At 38.1% G+C, this 26419-nt stretch overlaps 1 protein-coding gene across 1 annotated transcript in view; it reads right to left on the bottom strand.

The window, feature by feature from the left end:
- Positions 1 to 24399, bottom strand: part of HERC1 (HECT and RLD domain containing E3 ubiquitin protein ligase family member 1) — a 75620-nt gene extending 51221 nt beyond the window's left edge. Inside the window, exons 1-24 of the mRNA XM_054387952.1 lie at positions 23470 to 24399; positions 22156 to 22251; positions 21691 to 21885; positions 19254 to 19565; positions 18499 to 18595; positions 16758 to 16901; positions 16536 to 16663; positions 15527 to 15671; positions 15263 to 15434; positions 13575 to 13709; positions 12476 to 12641; positions 11770 to 11895; positions 10383 to 10604; positions 9139 to 9291; positions 8836 to 8968; positions 8122 to 8313; positions 6176 to 6397; positions 5795 to 5968; positions 4700 to 4814; positions 4426 to 4546; positions 4001 to 4172; positions 1716 to 2022; positions 411 to 531; positions 94 to 145 (exon numbers count right to left, since the gene is read on the bottom strand). Coding sequence (XP_054243927.1) covers positions 94 to 145; positions 411 to 531; positions 1716 to 2022; positions 4001 to 4172; positions 4426 to 4546; positions 4700 to 4814; positions 5795 to 5968; positions 6176 to 6397; positions 8122 to 8313; positions 8836 to 8968; positions 9139 to 9291; positions 10383 to 10604; positions 11770 to 11895; positions 12476 to 12641; positions 13575 to 13709; positions 15263 to 15434; positions 15527 to 15671; positions 16536 to 16663; positions 16758 to 16901; positions 18499 to 18595; positions 19254 to 19565; positions 21691 to 21885; positions 22156 to 22251; positions 23470 to 24399 — 4630 coding nt within the window. The remainder of the gene's footprint in view (positions 1 to 93; positions 146 to 410; positions 532 to 1715; positions 2023 to 4000; positions 4173 to 4425; positions 4547 to 4699; positions 4815 to 5794; positions 5969 to 6175; positions 6398 to 8121; positions 8314 to 8835; positions 8969 to 9138; positions 9292 to 10382; positions 10605 to 11769; positions 11896 to 12475; positions 12642 to 13574; positions 13710 to 15262; positions 15435 to 15526; positions 15672 to 16535; positions 16664 to 16757; positions 16902 to 18498; positions 18596 to 19253; positions 19566 to 21690; positions 21886 to 22155; positions 22252 to 23469) is intronic.
- Between the last annotated feature and the right edge of the window lie 2020 nt (positions 24400 to 26419).

Genomic DNA, 26419 nt, shown 5'->3' with positions numbered 1-26419 from the left:
TATATAGTGCATTTAATCGTAAACACATTTTCACTTAAGAAATATCAGCATATTTATCAGGTCAATATTCACTAGGTAAACAGTAAAACTTACCCCTCTTTCTGTGCGATGATGCCAAATCCAAATCAACATTTCGTCTCCCACTCTACATTAAAAGATCAAGAAAAGCTTCATTCTTTGGGTGAACAACTGAAATACATTTATGTAAAATGCACTCTTCACCCATAAAAGTAACTACGTTATCAGAGCTATAACAATTTCTTTTTTTTTTTAATTGTACTACTTTTTAACAATGGTAGTTATTAGAAGCTAAAGTAGTGAAACACAGTACTAAACAGAAGTTTTAAGATGTACTTCCCATATGAGTATTATATTGACAATCTCTAAATATATAATGGTACTTTACTTACAAGTGAATAACCTTCCTCATCTGACTCTGGCTGAGATAAATCAGATTCACTTCTTGACTTAATCAGTCTGTAGTTTGAGTTTGCATGGATTGAACGACTTTCTGCAGTAAGACTTTCACTCCTGCTTCAGGGCCACACAGAGAAAGAAAATACTGCTATTAGGCAAAAATAAGAATGAACATCACAAGACCACACCAGAGAGGAAAAAAGTGGTCTGATGGCTTCAATCATTACGTTTATAAAGGATATTAGTAATCTGTTACTTCTTAACGCTCTTATTGGCCATCTGAACAAATGGCAACCTCAAATAACTGCCATTCAAGTGCCTCGGTAAGTATTCCATACAGAATACAGAAACTCTTCTGAGTTGAAAGGACAAGACAAGATAAACAGAAAGAAGGTGAAAAAGCACTGAACTTCTTAAAAAAAACACCCATCAAATGAATCCTCAACTTGATATGTTGGAGATGAAAGCCACTTTGACAAAAGCCGCTTTGACAATGACAGAGGCAGCAACTCATACTTTAGGGACTAGATTTCCAAAAGGAGGCAAAACATATATATATAATCTCCCTCTGAACTCCCCAACAATATCTTCAGTAAAGTAGCAGAGCAGTGTTTCTGTACACTAGAAGCTTAAGTAGACTCAAGAGTTAGCTAGTAGTACCAGCTACATAATTTCTGTGTTATATTCTAATACACACAGAGATTTCTACAATACAAGTTTAACTAGGTCAAGTTTAGAACAAAAGCATTAGCAAGAATATCTCATGTTATGAAAATTCAAATACAGTATGTCGTGCTACAATTTAAATTATGTATTTCTCCAATCTGATGAGCCATCTGGCTTTATTTTGTAATTCTGCTTAGGAGCAGTGTCTCACACATGCCAATATGTTGGGCATATTTATAACAAAAGTCATGAACGACATTTTTCATAATACGCTTTGAAATGTTCACTTTAAACAAAACCTACAGATTTTTTTTGACACTAATATGTAGGACATTGGTGAAGCTCAAGAAAATACAAATACGGTAATTAAAAAATCCACACAAATGAATTATAAGAAAAGTAAAGACTTTTTCCAATTACCTCAGATAATCTGTACAGCTGATGATCTAGACTTCATTACTGTTTATTACTAAACCCAACTTTGAAAAGTAAATATGGTCTACATAGAATAAAACTTAGCAAGAAATAACATGGCCTCAGGCAAAAATTCTCTTTAAATAAATTTTCCTAGAATCATCAGCTGCAAACTGAGATTATTTAATCAATTATAAAGGAAACAGCAGCCAACAAACCTTGTCATGAGTCCAATTCCCTCAGGAGTGGTAGAGGGAGGCTGCTGTAACTGTCCCTCCTCCCTTCGTTTCTGAAGCTCCTCAATAACAGGGCTCACTCCTAAGATCAACAAGGCACATCTGTGGATCACAGAATTGCATGCTGCAGTATACACATCTTGACCTTCTGTTAGATCAGTGCTGATCCTTCGTTCCTGCTGAGACTGAGGAGGTGGATCATCAAGCCTAGTCCCTGTACCAGTGTTCATCCTATCTCGATCCCGACTGCGAGCTACTTCACGGGCTGATAGGAAACATTGAAAGATTTCTGTAACATGCAACACAAAAAGAAGGTTTTAACTTTCAGACAAAGCTACACAGAACAAAATATTAATCTGCATCTTGGGCCAAAAACTGCCCCACTACAAAGGACCAAAAATATTTTTTCAACAGTAAAAAAAACACATTAATGATTTAACTCTATAAAAGAAGTCATGCAGAGAGGTTAAATGAAGCATTTACAAAATGCTAAGTTTAAAACTAAAAGGACAATGCAATTTAATGGAACGCTACACGCTCTTTCAATGTCTTACTGCAACCCAACTCCTGGTTAGGTAGCATCAAAGAGAAAGAGATCACTTCGTGTTTGTCTTTCAGTAGAAAGAGCAATGCTTCAGTAAATCTGTATTCCAGACACCAGCATATATATGTAATTCAGTACTGAAACGGTTTCAAGAGTTTATTAGCTTTAGTCAATACAGTGAAGATCAAAGTTCTTAGCCTTCACTTCAATTCTGCTGTTGTAGGTGCTAGATTCTTTTAAACAAGCTGGGTGAGATACCAATTCATCTTTGTGTACACAGACCTTTTAAAGCTCTCTTAAGTGAATAATTTTGATTTTAAAGTTCAGTTCCCCTTCGGAAAGGCAAAGGTAAATTCAAACACTTCCTTCAGTAATGTTAATGAAAGCAGCAAGGCATCAAGAACACAAAGTGAACTTTGCATGTCAAGATCAGCCTCTGTTAGGACCTCCAGTAAAAGTCATCATCTTCCTGCTTATTTGTGCAAGTAACACTACAGTCTGCCTGGATACGCTTCCTTTATTTCCCCCAGAAAACCCATCCAGGTAGCACATGAGAACACTATGCATTTGCCCAGGGTAAGCAGGAAAAGCACATCGCAGCTACTGAAAAAAGTAACACTTCTAGAATTTTCAGACCCATAAATCACCTCATGAATAAGCACTTGAACTCCATAGCAGCCTGTCAGGAAAGCCTACTGCATTGTGGATACAATGACATGGTGTATAGAAACTAAAGGTGTAACATGCAATTTCGCCTGTAAGATGTGAGTTCTGATTGGTAAACACTGTCAGCAAATAGGTGGTGACAGCAGAGGCTGGAAAAAGTTAAAACATTCTTACAGTATCCTGAGGAACAATATTTGGAAAAGAAAAAATAAATTATCTAACTATGGAAAATATTTCAAGTCAGACAATTTTCTTTTGTAAGCAATGTAGATTCCAAAGAAATTTTCAAAAGCTAACATGATTTCTGACTTTAACAACACTAGGGTAACAAGAAAAAACAATTGAGTGCAACTGTATGTTTCTTGCCTGGAATAGGAAAAATTAACTATTAACTATCCCACTGAGCCTGATTACAAGCCCATCAGTAGAATGAGTTTGTGAAGTCTACTTTTTTTCAAACTAGCTTCTGAAGAATTGAATAACCTTTTTAGAAAACCCGTAAGTATCGCAAATAGTGGTACAAATACGAAGCTGACTAAAATATCAAAGTTTTTAATGGATTCAAGAAGAAATATTTATAGATAAAACCTCACTCAGACCACTGTTATCAACAGCACTTTTGTTTCCAAAATTGAGTAGCATTACCCTTCAAAGCTTATTACACAGAAGATTAATGCATACGAAACAAAGCAAAAATTCTCTATGTAACTGCTGATGAAAACTCAGACATCTGTTGAACAGAAGTTCAGAGAAAATGAACATGAAACCTATAAGTTTTGTAGACAGTGCATATGAGAGGCATGGGTATATGTCAGATGCCCTGAGAATTGCTCATAAAGGCCTCTACCTTGCCTAGTATTCACATTCCCTTGCATCAGAATACTTTTCTGACCAAATAAAAGCACTACATCATTTTATAAAAATAAACGCCTCACAATTTTTACAGAGACAAACCATTCATAATCTTTTAAACTATTTCTCCTCTTTACCTTGGAAAGAAAAATATATTGTTTTTCCCAAGTGCATTACATTACTGACACACATAACTAGTACTTACTACCAGCTGTCATAACTTCATGCTCTCTTTCCTCCTCTTCATCTTCTTGTTCTGGGTGTCCTTCTTCTCTGTCACGTTCTGCCTGCTCCTCCATTTCTGCTTCTTCATCAATTGTACGAGTAAAAGAATGTTCTTGAGTATCAACATCAGCCAATTCTTGGTTATCTAACATCTTGAAAAAAGAAAAATTATATACAGTGAAATTCATTCTCACCAGAACAAAAGCTGAGCATAAAAGGAGATAGGTATTTGAAAGCTTTTTTTTCCTACCCGAAAGGATACTTTTGCTATTGTGTGAAATAAACGACAGATGTTTATATTCAAGAAGCTGAAAATTGTGATTTTCCTTTAATAACTAACATTCTGTAGTATTTCCTTAATGAGCACTAAAGCTTGAAGAACTGAAAAGAGATTTACTGTCTTACCCATCTGTCTCTGGAGGATGATCTAGTCTGAATAAGTTCCATGTTCTTGCAGGCAAGCAAGCGACTCCGAACTTTATATACACAACGATACACCTCTGCCAAGGCTTTACCAGGCTGGTACCTGTGAGAAAGGGACCCAAACCAGAAAATAAATTTTTAAAAATAAGTTAAATAAAAAACAAAACACCATCATACAGACTTTCTTTTAAAAACTGAAGTTCAGTTCTTTTAAAAACTGAAGTTCAGTTCTTAAAAAGAGCTTTGTATTACTCACCTGCTCTCACCACAAGCTTGACTCAGTAAACTTGTATGCTTCAGAAGAGCTGCAAGAACAAATCTGGACGCAGTGTCTAGGAGTGATTCGTTACTTAAAGTTGCAGTATCCCAATCTGAAAACAGAAAAGATTCAGTAAAACTTGCTACTGTTTCCAACAAACAAATATATTTGCAACGATGTCACTAAAAAAATCTTCACCCATATACATCTTTCCATTCAGAAGTAGTTTTAACGCTTAAGAAATAAATTTAACAACAGTAACTCATAAATATACTGTTTCAGACAAATACGCCTTGATCTGTTCAAAGTACTTAAGCCTAAGAGTCAGCCAAGGGTCTGCACACAAGCTTTCACCAGAGACTCAAATAGTTGAACTCAGGTGTGACCTCTCTTTGAAGCAAGGACATTGATCTGGAACTGGTCTTTCTATCAAGAGACTGCCTTGCAGGGGTACGTCTTTAGAAACACACCGTATTTGCGACATTCTGCTCTCTAAACTGGAGAATTTTGCAACTGTGTTGCTCTCCACAGGCACACAATACCATTAGCTGTCTTCTTCATCTGGCCAGAGGCACAGAAAATTACCCATGGATCCAGCAAAGAGTTACAGTAAAATGCTTAATGGATCTCACTAAAAGGAAACGTGGGAAGCTTGTGCAGGAACCCAGATTCTAGGCAGTAAACATGAAGAACCATTAATATTAGAAGGCCAACCTCTCAGACTTGACAAACAAAAGGTGACTTACCCCTTTTTTCCATTCCTAACATATTTTGCAAGTCACTTCGCCTTCCCCCATTTCCTACCCATGAATTTTTTCTTTGTAATTCCAAATTTCACCCTACTCTACTAAGAAAACAGAAACCCCAACAACTGAGTAAGCAAATGAGTCTCTTTTTGTGTAGTTTGGAGGGAAAGGTAACATTGAACTATGTCTGCCAATCACTGGAAACATCTTGACAATAGATTAAAAGTTTATCATGTCACAGAACTAAAAGTTATTGCCAAAAAAAAGCCAGGATTCTGCTAGGCATGTAGCTGATGCATACAATATGCTTTTAAACACGTGGACGCACGTCTTTTCCACATCTTACCTTTACTAAGAGCATAGTCTTGCATACTGATCCAGAGGCTCCTTGCTGGCTCTTTTGTACAGCCCAAGGCCAAGTCAACATAGACTGTAATCTCAGGTCTCAGCTTATAATCAAATGGCTTCTGTTCCTCATTTCCAGATAGGGCCACTTCTAATAGGGAGCTCATGCATTTGTCTAACAAAAAGGAAATAACCAAGAAAATAAACTCTGCCAATTTTGAGGACTACATGCATATCCAAGACCTTCATAAACTACAGCCTATACTTAGATATCTGTTACTAATTTTTTGTAATACTGCATAAATAGACAAGATTGCTGAAAGACAAACCCCAGAAATTTGAAGACTGACACAAATATTTACAATAACTATTAAACACTTGCCTAAATGTGGAATATCCATTTCCACTCCATCACTGAAGAGAGGAGTTTTCAACCAATAGGCTGTATCTTGTTCCTCAGGGGACACTGGAGGTCCTTGAAGCATGCCACCAAGACATCGCCCAATAAGCAAAGCTACAGTTCTCTCCAGATCAACAAGCCATACCCAAGACTGGGCAGGTTGTGGTAAGGGCACACCAGCAGGATCAATTAATTCAGGACCACCTAGCAATGAATTATTGGATTAGTCACTGTTGCCAAGATTTAAAAAAAATATTCCAAAACTGGTAAAATTAACAGCAGATCTTGTTAGCATTTCCCAGTTAATAGCAGATTTGCCCCTCAGTCAACAACCTGCAAACTGAAGAAAGAGCAGTTAGGACAAACATCACTTAACATTGCACCTATTATCATAGAATCATAGAATCAGTCAGGGTTGGAAGGGACCACAAGGATCATCCAGTTCCAACCCCCCTGCCCCTGGGCAGTGACACCTCACACTACATCAGGCTGGCCAGAGCCTCATCCAGCCTGGCCTTAAACACCCACAGGGATGGGGCCTCAACCACCTCCCTGGACAACCCATTCCAGGCTCTCACCACTCTCATGCTGAAGAACTTCTTCCTCACATCCAGCCTGAATCTCTCCACTTCCAGCTTCATTCCATTCCCCCTAGTCCTATCACTACCTGATAGCCTAAAAAGTCCCTCCCCAGCTTTCTTGTAGGCCCCCTTCAGATACTGGAAGGCCACAAGAAGGTCACCTCAGAGCCTTCTCTTCTCCAGACTGAACAGCCCCAACTCTTTCAGTCTGTCCTCACAGGAGAGGTGCTCCAGCCCTCTGATCATCCTGGTGGCCGTTCTCTGGACATGTTCCAGCATGTCCATATCCCTCTTGTAATAGAGGCTCCAGAACTGGACGGAGTACTCCAGGTGGGGTCTCACCAGAGCTGAGTAGAGGGGGAGAATCACCTCCCTTGACCTGCTGGCTACACTTCTCCTGATGCAGCCCAGGATATGGTTGGCTTTCTGGGCTGCAAGTGCACATTGACAGCTCATGTTGAGCTTCCTGTCCACCAGCACCCCCAAGTCCCTCTCCTCAGGGCTGCTTTCCAGCCAGTCCCTGCCCAGCCTGTATTTGTGCTTAGGATTGCCTTGACCCAGATGCAGGACCCTGTGCTTGGTCTTGTTGAACCTCATGAGGCTGGCTTGTGCCCACCTCTCCAGTCTGTCCAGGTCCCTCTGGATGGATCCTTTCCCTCCAGCCTGTCTGCTGCACCACACAGCTTGGTGTCATCAGCAAACTTGCTGAGGGTGCACTCAATGCCACTGTCCATGTCACCGACAAAGATGTTGAACAAGACTGGTTCCAGGTCTGAGTCCTGAGGGACTCCACTTGTCCCTGGCCTCCACTGGGACATGGACCCATTGACAGCCACTCTTTGGATGCGGCCATCAAGCCAGTTCTTTATCCATCTACTGGTCCACCCATCAAATCCATGTTTCACCAGTTTGGAGACCAGGATGTGGTGCAGGACAGAGTCGAAGGCTTTGCTCAGGTCCAGGTAAATGACATCAGTTGCTCGCCCCCCCATCTATTAATGTTGTGACCTGTTCATAGAAGGCCACCAGGTTTGTCAGGCAGGATTTGCCCTTGGTAAACCCATGCTGACTGTACCAAATCACCTCTTCACTATTCTTCTGTCTCAGTAGTGCCTCCAGGAGAATCTGCTCCATGATCTTACCAGGCACCAAGGTGAGACTGACTGGCCTATAGTTTCCTGGGTCATCCTTCTTACCCTTTTTGAAAATGGGAGTATTATGTTAATACATTTAAGAATTTTCAAAGATGTAGCAAGACACTTAGCTTATAAAACAAACAACAATTACAAGGTAAAGTTAAACTTGCAGTACAAAAAGGTGACATTCTTTCAAAAAGTGTGTACTTACCATGAAGTGGCCACTGTAATTCTTGATCTTCTAGAAGAGCTGCAGCAGGTAACAGTCTATTAAGACGATCTAAAGGTGGCAGCAGATCCAGAAGGTAACTCAACAAAGGCCGAGCTACTGATACTGGCAGCAGCAATAATGAGTTGACGATCTGAGAGAGCATACTACCAGCAGCTGACACATAAATTACACCTATAAAGAAAAAAAGGTATTTTGAGTTACAGCTATAGTTACACAATTCTATTCTAAGCACATACAGCTATAGTTATATATTCTATTCCAAGCACAAATTAACAAGTCAGAAAGAACTACATTAAAATACCTGTCTCAAAATGCCTCAACTGTAGATATTAGTTGGGCTGTTTAATAATTACTAATCCATTCCATATTTTAATCCTATGCTTTTCAGTAACCTCAAAATAAAGCTACTTTTATTTTTTTTATGAGAAATCAGAACTAACAAAACTGAAACACAAATTTACAGAAACAGAATCTTCTCTATTCCGTATTTCTCCTGCATGCAAAATGTTCTATGGAAAACATGGACCAGATGCTGTCCTTAGGTAGACATTAATCTCCTTTGGGCAAGACTTGGGATGTCTATTTTATGCAGATATAGGGAAAATAATGCATTTTATTATTTAAGTCTAAACAAACAAGAACTACGCTAAGCTTACAGAGACACTATTACTCATTTTTTCCATCAGCATTTACCTCTCAGTTTTTCCCCAACACTACCATTCCATGAGCTTTCCTTAAGCAGTGCTGCAGAACGGGAATAGATATCTGTGGCATGAGGCAATAAAAGTTGAAGGTGTTTGTGAAGCAGTGCCACACTGCTGGAGTTCTAGGAGAAAACAAGCACAAGCTGTAAAGTTATTTCAGGAGTTCATTATTTAAATCAGGTTAGTTTTCAAATATTCAGGAGACTTTCAACAGGAATCCTACAACCTTCCAGTGCTCATGCATATTGAATTAATTTTTTCCCCCCCAAATGAGAAAAATAAGGACACACACCTCACTAACACTGTTGATGTGGCAATAAGCCAGCAACTGTTTCTGCAGAGAACATAAAAGCTCATGAAGATGAGCAGGCTGGCTATTTTCTGATGATGATGTACCCAGTAAAAATTTATCACTGTTTTTTTCCAGTTCTCCAAAGGCTTGGTCCTATTAAGGCAAAGGGAAGGGGGGGAGGGGAGGAAAAAGAACAATTAAGTCTGTCTTTGAATGCTGTAATAGTTGACTGTCATCTTAAAGAGATGCCTTTTTTACCTTTATCATGTGCATCTGTAATTATTGAAGACATCACATATCAATTGGATCATGGGATAAACAAACTTGAAATTACAATCGTTTAGAATGCCACGGTAATTGTGACAGCTGTCAAACAAGCATTTCTATTTGAGAAAGAGCATTTTCAGAGGCAGAAATCTTTTTTGTTAGCTCACCAAAGATAAGTGGATGAAAGAACTCACTCCCAGTCCTGGCCACTAAATCGCAGTATGTTAAAATAAGTAAAAACCCTGGAGAATTTATTGTGGTCTGATACATAAACTGTTTCGGATTAGAATCCTTCCTAGCCTTATCTAGGATGGCAAAAAATAAGAGCAGGATGTAGCTACCAATTTGATTTTGTCCTGAAATCTATTTAAAAACTGAGTTTCATTTAGAAATAGACAGCTCAATCTAGATGACTGATGGAGGTCTAGAGAAAAGAACAACGAACTACCAACCCCTGCCCTCAGACCTCTCTGATTTCTTTTCACTGCTACATTTAACTGGCTAGTTGGACAAACTTGTGAATCAGTTACTTGCTGTTACACTCTAAAACATTCTAAGAACAATAAACTGTTTGGCACACTACGTATAAGAGGATGGCTAAATCATACTTGCTGCCCAGTTATATAAGGCATTTACCTCAGTGAAATTATCATTCTCTGACAAAGGGTTCCATACAATGTACTTACTTGATATGTTACATTCTATCCTGAAAAAATTTTGAAGCAAATCAAGAGCAATATAATATTTTAGACTGATATGAAATCATCCAGATTAACAAAAGACAAGTTAAGCTATAAATACCACTATAATAACATTAGAATTATAATGATGATTTAACATTTTCATTCACTTCAGGACAAATATAGCACTGCTACTTTAGTTGAAAAGAACATTTTCTGATATGGGGAAAAACTATCAACTCTGAGTATTTAAAATCCAAGAACACTTAAATAAATAAATACAAGGCCTATACATACTGTATAAAATCCTAAATTTCTTAGAAGAGTTTTCATTAAGATTTCAGCTAGATGAGTATCTGGATGACTGCTCTGGACAGCATAGGTCTGATCAGAGATATTGCCATAGCTGATACATAGCGAGGAAGTCTCTGTGGTGTCAGATGGTGAGCTATAGCCCAGCAGGGAAGCTACATGGGTGTGATCCTGCAGACTTGTTAGAATAATATCCAACTGCATTCTCTAAAGAAACAAGAAACACTCTTTGTTAATAAGGATGAAACAATGAGCTAAGAAAAAAACATCACAAATAATTACCCAATAAAAATATTCTTAATAAGCCAAACCCAAACCACAAAAATAACATAGAAATCAAAACAGCTTCTCCTACTAATTTGTAGCATTACAGAACTGATAAATATATCAAATTATACTGCAATATCTAGTAAAAATCTGAGATTAAGACAGTGAGATTAGATACTGCACCAAATGCTTTCAGCAGGTTGTTCTAGTTATCTGATTACTTGAGGGGCTAGGGAACAGGGGGTTGGCAATTATTCTCATCTATATATAGGAAAAAGGAAAAGGGTAAAAAGCAGGACAAGCATACATTAGACTAAGGGAGATGGCAGATGCAGAGCAATGACCTTCTATTTCAGTACTCTTCCCCACTGCTACTAGTCATGAATTCTGAAAAAGCTAAACTTATTTTACCCTAGTAATCATCACAGGTTTTACTTTGTACCAGTGCTACCCTTCAAAAATCTTTAGAAAATCAGAATCAGAAGATTCTTTCTTGTAGTTTTCAGTCTCAGTATAAACCAGACAATCCCATAGTGTATAAAAGTAAAGGATTTGACCAGGATCCTGTATGTACAGAACTAAATAACAGCTTCTCTCAGTTTTTTTGAAACTGCTGCTGAAGAGGATAGGAACAGATAGCCCTGAATTTCTTTACTTCCATTTGTAGCATATCAGGCAAGTCTCCTAACCTAGATTAATTCCTGCTCCTTGCACTCAAGAAAGAAGAACAACATCCTAGTCATCTTTGCAAAGTTGTGTGAAATCCACGAAGAAAAAGCATTACACAAATATTCTTCCCAGAAAATAGGTGACTTTCTGTTATCAAGACTTGTTAAATCACACTAGTATTCACAAACATTTAAATGACTAGATATTCTAGCACTGTGATTCCTAACCTTCTGCTGGTCAGCCTACACTTGAGAAAACGTGGTGCAACCTGCCTCGCTAAATTCTGATTTACCCAGGCTAACCATAGAGCTTGTTTAGCTGAGCTCTGCAATGCATCTCACCAATAATGTGCCATCACTCTGCAAATGAGGCTCACCTCACTGTTCAAAACGATTAATAAAAACAACCAAACCAATCCAGAGAAACTTGATCTTACCTGTCCTTTTGATAAGCTTTCCCATCTATCAGGACCTTGGGGTAGAAGAGAATGTAGCAATTCCATTCTCTCTCGCAATGGAGGAAGCAGCATAGTTGCTCCTACTGAGAGTGTCTCAATTACAACCTAAAATTACAGTAGCAGGAAATACTTTTTCAGCAGGGAAAAAAAAAAGCATCAACTCAGATGTTTCTTTAAGAAGATACAGTACATCACATGATATATGCAAAACATTCACTTAATTTTATTTAGCATCAGAATTCTGTCACACAATAGCACATTAAGCTTTTATTCTATGATGCAAAGATATGTGGTACACTGAAGGAGTGAAATGAGATCAATACATTGTCAAAGCAATAATGAGTCCTTTTTAAGTTGCCATTTTGTGTAAGAATGCCACCCTACAAGAAGTTAGTTAAGTTAGGGAGTTCACAATACTAACACATTTTAGATTCAAGCAACAATGATTAAAATGTCATAATACAAAAGCAACTTCTTGAAATTCTTAGGCAATCATTCTCCTCTGCTTTCATATCATAAAACAGTGGTGGTGATTACATTTTAAAACTTTAATGAGTAATGCTGGTAAATCAGAATTGTGTTCATCAGAGTGCCCAACACAGAAATTCAGATAAATCTCTAATTTCAGTCAAAGAAAGAAACGAGTAGTAGGATTTGCACACAAAACAAAAAAGGCATTACTTACTTCCTGAATTTCATCAGGCACAGAAGAGTCCATCAGTCTAAATAACAAATTTCGAAGAGGACCAGCTTGCCGGCCAAGAATGCTAGTAGCTACTCCTCCAGCCAGTGCAAGCGCAAGATGATTTGAAAGAAGCTTCAAACACAGCTTAAGAAAATTGTGATGTTCCCTGTAAAAAGAAATGCATCCCTGCTAATGTTTGCTATTATTAGATTTACTCCCTTTCACTTTTTTGGGCTGTAAGCATTAAATTCTTAATTGATTTTACATACCAGAAAGGTAAGTAAATTGCAATTGGCACTTTAAAGAAACTCCTCTGAAAGCCTACTGCAAATCTGCTTAAAAGAACCAACCCCTAAATTAGAATTAAACCATCTTTGTGCATGAGGGTTCCAAGAGGCATTCAGTTAGAGAAATAGTCCCAGACAAATATACTCCTCACAAAAGCCCAGGCTTCTATGAATATAATCTTCACTTGGAAGATTTAAGAGTAGAACGATCAGATTAAAAATGAAAAGTCAGGATATTAATTTCTAGCATTTTTAAAAAAGAAAACTTCAAAAATCTTTGTAGCAAAAAAATCAGATTCCCAGATCTTTGATATTTACACTGTTTTTTGAAGCGAGTAAACATCCATGCTTCCATATTTTTAAACAATAATGTCACCTTTGTTGAAAAGACTCAAATCTGGAAGCTGTAGTAACAATCACTGCTGTTTTGTCAAGAGGCTGTTTTAGTTAACAGGACATACGAAGACAGGCTTAGTTTTGTTGGATTTCATTTCTTGGAGCTCCTTCCAGAATAGACAATTTTATGGAAATGCACGACCAATCCCCAAATTCGAAGCACAGAAAAATGCTTCTTGTGCATACATTTCAAGCCTAACCGGCATTCCATGTCTATGAATCTCACATTTGTGGGAAGTTTGCATTTTCAAGTGCAACAATTGGAGCCACTGAAAAGCTCCTGTATTATACACCCAAACAGCACCCAAACAAGCAATTAAACACACTCGTTAATGAAAAGACCAACTAAGCCACACATTACTGCTGTAAAGAAAAAGAACTTATACAAATCTGTAACATGCATATGCTGTATATACCTTGATGAAGGAAAGGGAAGAGGGGGAATTTCACTGTTAATTTTGTCACAGTAGTGCTCAAGAAAAGAACGAAGATGGGAAAAAGTACTTTCTTCAAGGTCTACACAATATGGTCTGTGCCATGCCACAACTTGCCTGGAATCAAACATAAAGTAAATTAGCTACTAAAACATTCTGTAATAAATTAACAGTTTAAGCAGGTTGAGTATACACTTGACAGAACCTAGTTTTTTCTTAGAACAAGCTAATATGATTGAGGCAGACCAATTTCCTGATTGTTGAAGGTATATTCTGCTCTCTTTTCTGTAAAGTTCTTCAAAAATCAAACATTCTTCATTTATCACAGAATCATAGAATCAACCAGGTTGGAAGAGACCTCCAAGATCATCCAGTCCAACCTATCACCCAGTCCTAGCCAATCAACTAGACCATGGCACTAAGTGCCTCACCCAGTCTTCTCTTGAACATCTCCAGCGATGGCAACTCCACCACTGCCCTGGGCAGCCCATTCCAATGGGCAATCACTCTCTCTGTGAAGAACTTCCTCCTAATATCCAGCCTATACCTCCCCTTACACAACTTGAAACTGTATGCCCTCGTACTGCTGCTGGTTGCCTGGGAGAAGAGAGTGACCCCCACCTGGCTACAACCTCCCTTCAGGTAATTCTAGACAGCAATGATGTCACTCCTGAGCCTCATCTTCTCCAGGCTAAGTTCCACACCAGGAGTCGAACCCAGGCCACCTGGGTGAAAACCAGGAATCTTAACTGCTATGAAAAATAATGCCTACAATGCCATACATATCAAGTCATACGTATTTAATCTGATTTGTGCAAGAGCAAATAAGATTCACAAAGCTGGTTTTAGTACAAATGCCAGACTATCAGGAGACTTTGATACACTGTAGGGAGAATTCAAAAGGTGTAGTGCCACTTAACTATTTGAGTCTTGTTTTCTTAAGTGATTTTTCTAAGACAGCTACTTTTTAAATCAGTCATTTATAATTCTCCCTGAATTATCTTTCAACTATTATTTTTTTCTATTCCTTTGTCTTAGTCCATAAATAAGTCTGAAGTTTATTGCTTCACTTCAATTACTTGTTCATGTCTTTGTTGTAACAAAGTAGTATTTCAGTCACTGTACATTAATAACCATACGATTTTGGTACCTAGTTTTAGTCTAGATTAACATGTAACCATCCAGAAATCTGTTAAGATGTTTAAATCCACCTCAGTAATTTGTCTAAACTGCCCCATTCCCTAAAGTCTTCTGCTTAGTCCACTCCTTGTTACACTAAAGGAAACTGCCTAAGCTAGAAAAAAATCCTGTCAGAAGCACACACAGAGGAAAAAAAGAAAAGAGTTTATTCTTCTCCCATTGCCTATCCTGGTAATTTTTGATAAACAGCAGTTAAGAAATCTTCCTGTAAGAAGAATAATATACAAATCCCTGGTGTTGCTTTACTTTTACTTGTAATCTGTTAACAACTTAAAAAGAAGAAGAGGAAACAGAGAAGAAGCAGGAGAGAAAAGAAGAAAGAAGGACTGACTCTGTAGTCCAACTCATTACAAGCAGAATATCTGAAACACATGATGCAGTTAACACCTTCAGGGAAGAGTTAAATGTGTTCCAAAGTGAACTTGCATTTAGAAATAAAAATTATATCTGTACCCCAATGTCATCATTACCTGTCCCTTGGAAGAGCTGTCCAGGCAAGGCTATGGGACGTTCCTGCTGAAATCTGTTGAATTGCAACTCCGTCTAAACCACTTACTTTCTTCGGTTTAGTAATGGGACCAGTAGAGTTTCCCTGACCACACTGTCCCATTGAATTGTTACCCCAAGCATAAACTTCATTATCTATAAAGATAAAGAAAAGTGGAAAACAAAACCTGAGATACAAGTGCTTTTCATCAAGAGGGCAATGTATCTTTACATCTTACTCCTTTTACCATGGGAAAGTGCCAAACAGTGACTGTCACCAATCGAAATATCAACTATTCTTGTAGCAGCCAGTTCTTCAATCAGCTTGGGTCTGAGAGCAGTTGCCTCTGAAGAGCCACAGCCAAGGCATGCACCGCAGCCCCATGCATAAACCTAGAGCAAACCAAGCACAAAATATCAGCAGGTCCAATTGGTATTACTGGTGACCACGAAAAAGCAAAATACCAAATAACCAGCTGCACAGTAACTGCAATTACGCTTTCAACAAAACGTGCACAGTACTTTCATGGCTCCAACATACATTCCAGGTAACACATGTTCAATCTACATCCAACCACTCAGACCACTGGCCACAGAGCACATCAACAGGGAGGCTTTTAGAAGAAATTAAACTGCTGCAGTAAATTTCATCATTCTTAATCTATGCTTTAAGAACTCACTGCCCTTGAATCACAGGGGGGTGACTTTGGGGGGGGCAGTTAGGTTACTTGTGTAGAAATGCTTTTTGTATTACATGTATACATAGCATGCCAGTGAGGGCCTTCATTTACCACCTAAACATTTATTTCCAAGCTCTCTCAAGATTTTCAAATTACAAATAAAACTTCCAGTTAAACACTTACACTCTAAAATACACATACATTAAAAAAACTGTTACATCACTTAATAAACTGAGTGGATTAATGCATTAAAAATTACAAGCTTTTCACTGCATTGTGCTTCCAGGATCCATGCTACTTCCTGAACCCAATTTCATTTTGCACTGGTTATGTTTATTAACCTAAAATTAATTCATTTTCTGTGACTAAGCAAGGGTATTGAAAAGTGTACATCTTCAACATATTTTTAATTGCTCTACCACACTAGGATCACAGTTCTTTAATCAGGAACTTATATTGATACTGCATTACTATTTAAGTATTTTCTCATCAGTCAAAAACAATAAATGCTGAAATAATGAACCCACACCATCTTCACCAACTGTCATCACGGGGGTGAAAACTTGTCTTTACCTACCTGCCCTGTTGATGTCAAGGCAAGTGAAGACTGACTCCCAGCACAAACTTTTCTAATAAACATTCCTTGCAAGGCTTCTACAACTTTAGGTTTATAAACTCGATTTGTATCACCATGACCAAGTTTGCCTTCAAAAGGAGGAAACACAGGTGGAAGGTCAATGAGGAAATGAGGTAGATGGAATAAGATGAAAATTACTACCAAAACACTAGTTTCACCTACCATTGTCTCCTCCTCCAAACGACCACACTGTTCTCCCATCTTTAGAAAGAGCTATTGTGTGTGAACTGCCACAGGAAACCTCTCCTACATTGCTGATATCTTTCACTAAAGTCGGAATATTGCGGCTGTTGCTATCACCATGACCTAAGAAAATCAGAAAAATATATTCTCTTTTTGTGAAGGTTTAAGATGTATGACTTGTCACTTCAGTAAGATTTAGCAAAACCCATATACATTGTAATCATCACAAATTATACTTTCTGCCCCCTTTTTGGAAAGATCTGTAGAAGCGTTACAAACGTTTCATTTTTCTAAAACATACTGCACGAGATTTATCCATACCTTACTGCCACTAAATCATGGGACTATGTTCTGTCTAGTTCAGAAGAAAAACAGAACAAACAAACCAACCTCAAAACAAAACCATCGGAAAACAGAATTACTAGTATAATTGCCTTTAACACCAGTTCATTAGGTACCTACACTCCCTGATACTGGGCAGGAGGTATCTTGAACAGAATGAGGAAACGAAAATAAGAGCACTACTACTGTCAATACAAGCACAGATACTGCCCAGACAAAACCACCGAACTAGTTAGTTTTAGACAGTCACAGAATTCTAAGCGGTCCTTTTTGCAGAAGCCAAACACATTACAGTATCACTTACTGTACTGTAATTTACAATAAGCATGAGATACAAGTCTAATAAGCTACAGAAGGTCTGTAGATACAGAAGAAAAATGGGGAAGAGGGATAAGAATACTATATGGTTAGCTGTAAGTGCTTAAATGCTACGTTTCAGCTGTGCACTAGAAGCCACCATACCCCACATCAAGCTCCCCAAAACTCATAAAAACACATTAACCTAAACCTAAATGAGAATGTTCCTACAATTCCCCTTAAAAATGCAGGTTAAACCCCTAATCCAGTGTTCCTTTCTTAACAGCAAAGAAAAGCTGAGCACTTGCACCAATCACCTTGACAAAGTTTAACAGTTTAAGTTGTAAAACACTGTCCTAATCTTCTGCCCCTGTCAGTTACTTGCTCTCACCTCTCTACTTGGTGATTGTGACATTCAAAGCAAAGACAACAGAAAGTAACTGAAGCCAAACTTGAAGCGAGCTTATAAGCAAAATCTGCTGGTTCAACTTGAACCTGCTTGAGAAGAGTGACTTTATACTAAGCATAGCAGCTGTACAGGAAATCTTTAAGCAAAACAAAAACACGCGTTTTCACTTCAGATAAATTTAACATTTTTGACATATTAAGATAAAAGGATATAAAGTCATTCTGGCAAACTTAGTATCTCATGTCCTTATTAGCATCTCCATGATTAGAATCAGATTCTGGATATTATTAGCCAGTTATTCACAACTGTTCAAAGAACTATCCTACCATCACTAGATCATTTGTTATCTACAATTCCAGTTTACTTAAAACATTCACTGTTTACATTTCAGTCGTAGTGGCAATCATACATACACATAGTCTTATGCATTAATCAAAGCAACTTTTTCTGAAAAGAAAAATGTTAAAAAGTGAGAATCTCTGTAAAATTAACTGCACTACAATCTTTTAAGAGTCTCAGCATTAATTTTAATAGTCACCTATATATACACACCTGTGCATATATATGGGTATGTGTATATAAAGAGTTGTGTGATGAGAACAAGGCAAGTATATGTATTATTACGAATTACAACAATTCTTCCAGAAGTATTTCATGACATTTTAAAGTTACCTAATCTTCCAAAGTCTCCTTCTCCCCACGTATACAGTTCTCCATCTTCCGTAACAGCAGCACTATGTCTGTATCCAGCTGAGACACATACAACAACCTACAGTACACACACAAATGAAATCATCTTTTCACACGATTGAAGAGGAAGTCTGAAAGCTTATGTAAGTCAAGCTTCAGAAGTAGTCGATGTAAATCAACTTGGTCACTCATGTGAACATACACACATCAATCAATCATTCAATCATTTCTATTTTGTATTTCATAAGTGGAAATTAGTAGACAAAGAGACAAGTTTAAAAGTGATCATGTTCAGTTTAAAACTGGTCACGATCATGCAAGTTTAACATAATGATATGCCAGTCTAAGAGCAGCAAAAAAGCTTCAGTGGATGTTTAAAACACTGGACAAAACATAGATAGGGAAGAGATGGCCTTAAAGGACAATATGAAGCCACTAAAAAGTTGTATTCAAAAACTCCTAATGTTACACCTAACAAAAGCAATCATCTCTTGAAATGTCACTGCCATTCAGCAACAGCACAACAAAGTTTTACTCTTCAGACTAGGAGAAGGTTTACTGACAATGCCCTTTCAAATTACATGCCTAAAGGCAACTGTAAGTTTTAGTACTTTGATGAAAGCATACCCAGGTTCAAACATAAGTTTTGAAAAAACATAGAAACACTATGTATTTAAAATTTTACACTGCCACAACTGAACAGAACAAAATGAAGTGTTCTGCTACACCGAACATACCTTTCCTTGCAGAGGACCTTGAATAAGTTTGGGGTACTTCTGTGTTGAACTATTTCCATGTCCCAATTTTCCATAGTCGCCATCACCCCAACTGAAGACTTCCCCTTCTGTTGTAAATGCTAAAGTGTGCCCATCAGATCCTTTTGAAGATGACACTTTTTTGATAGACCTATGAGGTTCAAAAGTCAATTTTTTCAGCGTAGACTGATTATTGGAGTCACCCAGTCCTAGTCTTCCATAGCTTCCTTTACCACAGGCTCTAACAGAACCATCCGTAGAAATAACAAATGTACAATATTGTCCAGCTTCAATCTACAAAGAGAAAGGTTAAAATAGTAAGAAAGAAAGAATAGATAAAATGCACATATAGATCTAGAAGTATTTCTTAACAGCATACCAGGTTTCTTTACATAACCTTTTAATGTAAAAATTAAGGAAAATTTGGACTTCAGCAAGTAGAAAAATTGTTATTTGCGAAAAATATTTTAAGTCAATCTATTTTCTTGAGGTAAATAGCAATTAATTTATCTTACTTATTTGCATCTCTTCTACAGGCTACAGAAGTCAAGCTGCCTTTAGCTCTCCAAGTCTCATTGATTGAAATGGATACTCTTAGATAAGGCCCTGTAGGTTTTGCTTAAACTTAACCAGTACCAAGTGGTTACATTACAGAAATAAGCCAAACATCAAAAATCCACTAGCATTTGAGACAGAAAAAACAAAGAAATAAACCCCAAAGTTTTTAAGAAAGTAAGAAATTGTCTCTACTGGAAATTGAGCACACATCTGAAGAATAATCTAATAGCAAACCAACTAACCCTGCAATAATTTCTTACAGCAGTCTTAGCACATGAGAAGTGCAAAGCAGGTTTGAGTCTACAGTATAAAGACACTGCATGTCCACATCATAAACCAGCATACAAGCAGCTGGTAGACTGTGTGGTGACAACTCTATTTGTGAATTAACTTCCTCATATAGACAAACTCTACAAAGATCAATAATGAAGGTTAAAGAACAAAATACTTTATCCCAGTGGAAATCACATAAACATTTTTTATGGGTATACACAATACTATTTAAAGAGTAACTCATTCATTCAGATCACTCATTCCACTCCTGTGTACTAGTGTTTTCCTCAAGCAAAGTTTTGAGTGCATAAACTTGATTTATAATGCAAGGTCCCACGATCCTTTGACATGTCAAATATTCAGTGACATAAATAGAAACAATTTCAGAAAATATACCTAAAACATCTAATGACCAAGAAAATGCTTTTACTTAGGGTCAACACTGTAAAGCCAGTATCGTAACAGAAAAGCAAACTATTATATCTTCTGTCAGGCATCAACAGAAGTGCTCAGCTGGAACTGTAGAAACTGAATGAGAGCAGAAGGAGCACACTCTCTGTTGATTTTCAGAACACTAATTAAGGTTGCTGCAGCAGCAGTCAGCCTGGCTTGGACTTTTAAACTAGGCAACCTTGGTGTGAAAGCCACCAATTGAAAAGAAGATTGAGCAATTAAGATACCTTTTAAACAATAGCAACAAAATACCCCCAAACCTAGAGGCAAGCAAATCTGTCTCTGCAAATGCATTCCAAAGCTACTTAGATAATTCATGGATATTATATTGTTGCATGGATCTGTGTGTCATTATAAATAGAACAGAATATCTTTTCCAGGTATCAATAAAAGTAGTGAGATACTTTCAGTAAAATAATGTGTGATTGGTTCTGAGCATTGTATCTTCATTACAACTCAAGCTTCAGAATAACGTACTATTTTCCAGTTTCACGTTTTCAGTATAAAGCTTTTAAATACTACACAATGCATCACTCTGTGATGGTTGTAAAACTTTTTTTTTTCTTCAGAAAGTTCAAGGAGAGAAAGCGAAAGAATGTAAATAAGTCACTATTGGGAGTAAGAAAACAAAATAATGATTATTCTAAACACTTCCATTGGAGAGGTAGAAATGTTTAAGAATCTCTACTCAAAACAGAGTTTGGGCAGTCTGAGTCTGACTTGGCTTGCTTGCTGGGCTTCTGTCTGTCTGGCGGTTTCTTCTTCTTTTCTGGCTGAAGATAACATACTGACCTTGACAAGCTAAGTCTAACAGCCTCTCTTGACTCTCTGCCTTCTGCCAGGGTGGTCTGGGGGGATTCCTTCTGGTTGGGGGGGGCCCTGGGGAAAGGCCCCTTGGAGGAAGCAAAGGGGGCTTGGTTGTGCTTTTCTATTGATTGTACATATTTGTAAATGTTGTGAATAGCGTATATTTGTACATATTCATTGCATTTCATCACAGATTGTAGATTTGCTTGTAAATACAGCTTTCATTTGCTTCCAGACTGAGCTAGCCTGGTTATTGTTGGGGGCGGGGGGGGGGGGGTGGGGCGGTGTTTCAGCTCTCACACTGTTACACACTACAAACGTCACTCACTGTCTGTGCATCTGAAAAACTTGGAGCAAGCTTGGGTTGAAGGATTTTTTCTTGAGTTCCTTCTACGAGTTGATGACTGCTGTTGCTACCCCAAACATACACTTCACACGTCTCAGAAACAATGGGAGCATCACCCGTTTGAATGCTGTCAGGGCTGGCACATGTTCGTGAATAGTCTGATGCCATTCGACAAACCTATTAAAATGAGAGATTAATTACAAGCAGCATTTTAACTCCGTCCCATATAGTCAGAACGTTCAGTGCAAATTTAATTCCCCCTCGAGTCTCTGCTTAAAATACGAATCATCCATCACCATATCATTACCTTTTCTCATTTTTTCTGCTTTCCTCTTCTACTCCAGAATAACTCAGCATAGAGGGAAGCATACCCACATGCACACACCAATCAGAGAGGGGGAAGTAAGCTACAACTACCTTTAAGTCAAGCTTGGTTTCAAGACTTACTTCTTCAAATAAACACAGAGCTGCCTCATAAAGAGAACATAAGCCATCAGACGTTCTAGTTGGCTCTCTCCATTGACTCCGATCAGTGGATGATCCCTAGAATTTTTAATTGTTGTTATTATGAGAAATATACTTCCATATAGCAACAGTGCAGCTATACAAAATACATTATGTATTTGTTCTTACAGTTAAGCAAAATTAAAAGTTTTCTACAAGCACAGGTAAACTACCTTTCTCCCAAGCTATGGCATCTGTATGCACTTCAGGATAACGAAAATATGACAAACACTATTTAAGCATTCTTATGTGTTAATTCTTGGATTTAGATTTAATTTTTCCTAAAACTGTCTCATTGTAAAATGCATGTAATTTGTGTTTAAAGGGATTTTTCATTTCAAAATCACAAATCATCGTTTTTACGTTTTATCTTCTTCCATATTGTGGTCTCTGATTTTCTATCTAGTCTAAAACCAAAACAAAGCCATGCTGCCCATCAATACATTAAGTTCTGCCAATGCCATGCTCTTCGCATGGTCTCCATTCTTTAGATTTTTTTACTTCTTAAAACCTATGTTTATTAGCAAGCATTACAAACCTGAGAGAAAAGAATGAGCACTTCAGGAAAAAATATGTTCCCTGTTTCAGTCTTAGCTTTTAAGGCAGAAGCTTGACACTGCTTCTGATTGCATGCTGTGCAATAAATTCATAGCTTTAAAAAGAACATTCACGTAGGACTGGAAGTAAGCACTTAACATAGTAGTGTGCCACTCTTCCAAACAATTTAGCTCATTATCTTATCACATTAATTTCTGAGCAGTAGAAAAACACTAAACCTCTTAAATCTCCAAAAATGTGTAAGAAAAAGTCCAACTGGGGAGCAAAAACGTCCAATATAAATAACTGTGAACAGGAAAAAAGGCATACTGCAAAAGTGCAAATTCTAAGCAAATTCAGCAAAGCAAGCCTGAAAAACAGCTCCATTCTAACTGTTTTGCTATGAACAATATAAACTGCAAGCAGATCAAGTATACCATTGATTCTTTTTCTGAAATGAAAGCAGAATGTCAAAAGTGACAATACAGTAGGTGGTTTGCTATTTCATCTTTACTTATGAGGAAATGGGTGGACAAGGTGGGAGAGAAGGAGATGGACAAGAAAGAAAATGCTTGAAAGAAAGTATTTTACAAAAAACCCTCATCTTTTTAACATATTAAGAAAACCATTCATCAAACTGGCATTCAGTGTTGAGAAACTATTTCAAGTCAAGAATGCCACTACATCTGCGATGTAGAAAAATCAAAGCTGGATACCTACCAAAGATCGTCGCATCTGTGTTAATATACTCATAAAGCAATCAAAGCTGATCATTCCTTCCGGACTTTGCAGTAGCTTGGTTTTCTCCATGGTGTTTACTACAGCTGAAGCACCTAAAGCCATTTCTATCCATTCAAGAAGATATCGCAAGGAACCACGCTGGGCAGCCAAACCAAGAAGCAATTCAGAAGCTAATCTACGACCTAAAGTGTCTGCTCCAGAATTTGGAATTGTTACTCCCTTCAGAAATGTTGTTACTTGTGATAAACAGTCCAATCCCATTGGTGGAATTTTGCTTTCATTTGCTAAAGACAGGGGTGGTAAAGAGCTCACAACTTCTATTGCAGTATGGATAACATCATTGCAAAGACTGAGGCCAGGTCCTGATGCAGGCATCATCCAACTTTGTCTTAGCAGTGCAAATAACAAGCTTAATCCAGTCCGAACCCCCATTTCTATTAGTGCATCTGTACTTGACCTGGGACGTTCACTGACAGAATGCACATCTGTTGATCCAGAACTGCTTTCTGGTGAATGCTGCTGTTGTTTCACCTTACCCTTATCGTGATATTTATTAGAAAGTGCATAGAAGACACGCTGCAACACAAGCAGACGTTTCCGAAGCGCTCCAGCAAATGGAGAGTCTGAGCATACCATCTTCGCCAGTGCCAGCTGGCTGCTAAGAAGGGCATCCAAGTAGTGGTCCTGTTCATCGCTAGATAGGGATTCCCGCTCAAAATCCGGTAACTGAGGTCCTTTGAGGCACAGTACCTGCTGGGGCAATGGCACTACTTCCTTATTGCTGACTAACTTAGCATACAAGACAGAAACTCCCTCCCTTGTTGCAATAGATTCGCTGTCTTCTGTGATCCAGGAGCTGTTCAGATGTTCAAGCCATTTCAGCTTCACAGGTGGGACCATAGCTGCCATATCGGTTTAATCCTTTGCCATTAGCCCTGAAGATGAAAAAAAAAATGTCAGTAGTTGTGCAATATTATCTACAGAATTTATTACTCACGGTTCAACAAATCCTAATAATCCTTTAAGAAAGCAAGTAGAAAAAGAGTAATCACCAAGAATTACAAAAGTTCCACTATTTTACCTATAAGTGCTGCAACATGGAATTCAGACCCTTACAGTATAGTTTAAGAGTATAAAAAAGACACTTTGTAGATTTATTTTTATCTTTATTTTAAACAAAAAAGTACAAGCGTATGTACAATTTTCTTAACATGTTATTTTCATGAAAGTCTGCATTTTCTAAATCCATATACGTGAACATTCATACAAAGCAAATTTAGTTCTGTGTTTCAATGAAAATATATTCATATTCTGTAGAAAAAAACTAATATTCTCTTTTTGGACAGTAAAGTTGAGGACAAAGACTTACAAAAACACACAAAATCTTACACAATTGTATACAAATGAATGGAGCACTGGTGGAAACCTTCATTTTACAACAAATCAGACTGCTAATACAGGCCATAACCAAGGGCTTGACCTGTCAAACAGAAATTTAAGTCATGCTGTCACAAGACGCTCTTTCCCTTTTCTAAGATAAACTAGAGATCTCCTTAAAATCCTTGTCAGAACATGGAACAGAAACCAGAAGAGATGGCTTGATAGCTAGAGAGGCACACTATGTAGATCCTATTCATTCAAAGCCAAATACACGTTACAACTACTCCACATAAATTTACAGTATCAAATATTATGCATTCCATTACATTGATAAATTGTACAGTGTATGATTCTGAAAGTACTCAAAGTTTTTAGAACTTTTTAAGGAAAGGCTCACTGATACTGTGGAAGTAAAATTGAAAGCATAGTAATGCAACAACACTGGTTTACTAAGAGTTCAAATTGGTTGCCAAATCCACTTGACAACTTACAACATTCTTTCAGATCAAAGGCGTCAATTTGACAGATGTTTTTTTCCTGACAATTTTAGGAAAAAAATACCAACATATTATGAATCATGACACTTCCACACAGATTAGAAGTCAAGGAAACATTATGATGAAGTTAACAGTATTTATTTTTTATTTATTCAGTGTTCAAGCACTGCAAAATCACAATAATAATGTGCTTGATGTCAGTTGTAAACTATCTCAGGATAACATATAGCTTAATATGCAAGGAGGTTTTTTCAAAACACAGGAGAGTTTTCAAACTGCTCGTTTAAAGAGAGGTGTTGTTTGAAATAACTCAAGAATCATAGAATCATAGAATCAGTCAGGGTTGGAAGGGACCACAAGGATCATCATAGTTCCAACCCCACTGCCCCTGGGCAGGGACACCTCACACCAGATCAGGCTGGCCAGAACCTCATCCAGCCTGGCTGCAAACACCTCCAGGGATGGGGCCTCAACCACCTCCCTGGGGAACCCATTCCAGGCTCTCACCACTCTCATGCTGAAGAACCTCTTCCTCACGTCCAGCCTGAATCTCCCCACTTCCAGCTTTATTCCATTCCCCCTAGTCCTATCACTACCTGATAGCCTAAAAAGTCCCTCCCCAGCTTTCTTGTAGGCCCCCTTCAGATACTGGAAGGCCACAAGAAGGTCACCTCAGAGCCTTCTCTTCTCCAGACTGAACAGCCCCAACTCTTTCAGTCTGTCCTCAGAGCAGAAGTGCTCCAGCTCTCTGATCATCCTGGTGGCCCTTCTCTGGACATGTTCCAGCATGTCCATATCCCTCTTGTAATAGAGGCTCCAGAACTGGATGCAATACTCCAGGTGGGGTCTCACCAGAGCTGAGTAGAGGGGGAGAATCACCTCCCTTGACCTGCTGGCCCACACTTCTCCTGATACAGCCCAGGATATGGTTGGCTTTCTGGGCTGCAAGTGCACACTGACAGCTCATGTTGAGCTTCCTGTCCACTAGCACCCCCAAGTCCCTCCCCTCAGGGCTGCTTTCCAGCCAGTCACTGCCCAGCCTGGATTTGTGC

Source organism: Indicator indicator, chromosome 16, assembly GCF_027791375.1.
Source record: "Indicator indicator isolate 239-I01 chromosome 16, UM_Iind_1.1, whole genome shotgun sequence".
NCBI lineage: Eukaryota > Metazoa > Chordata > Aves > Piciformes > Indicatoridae > Indicator > Indicator indicator.
This window is presented reverse-complemented; position numbering and strand designations above follow the sequence as displayed.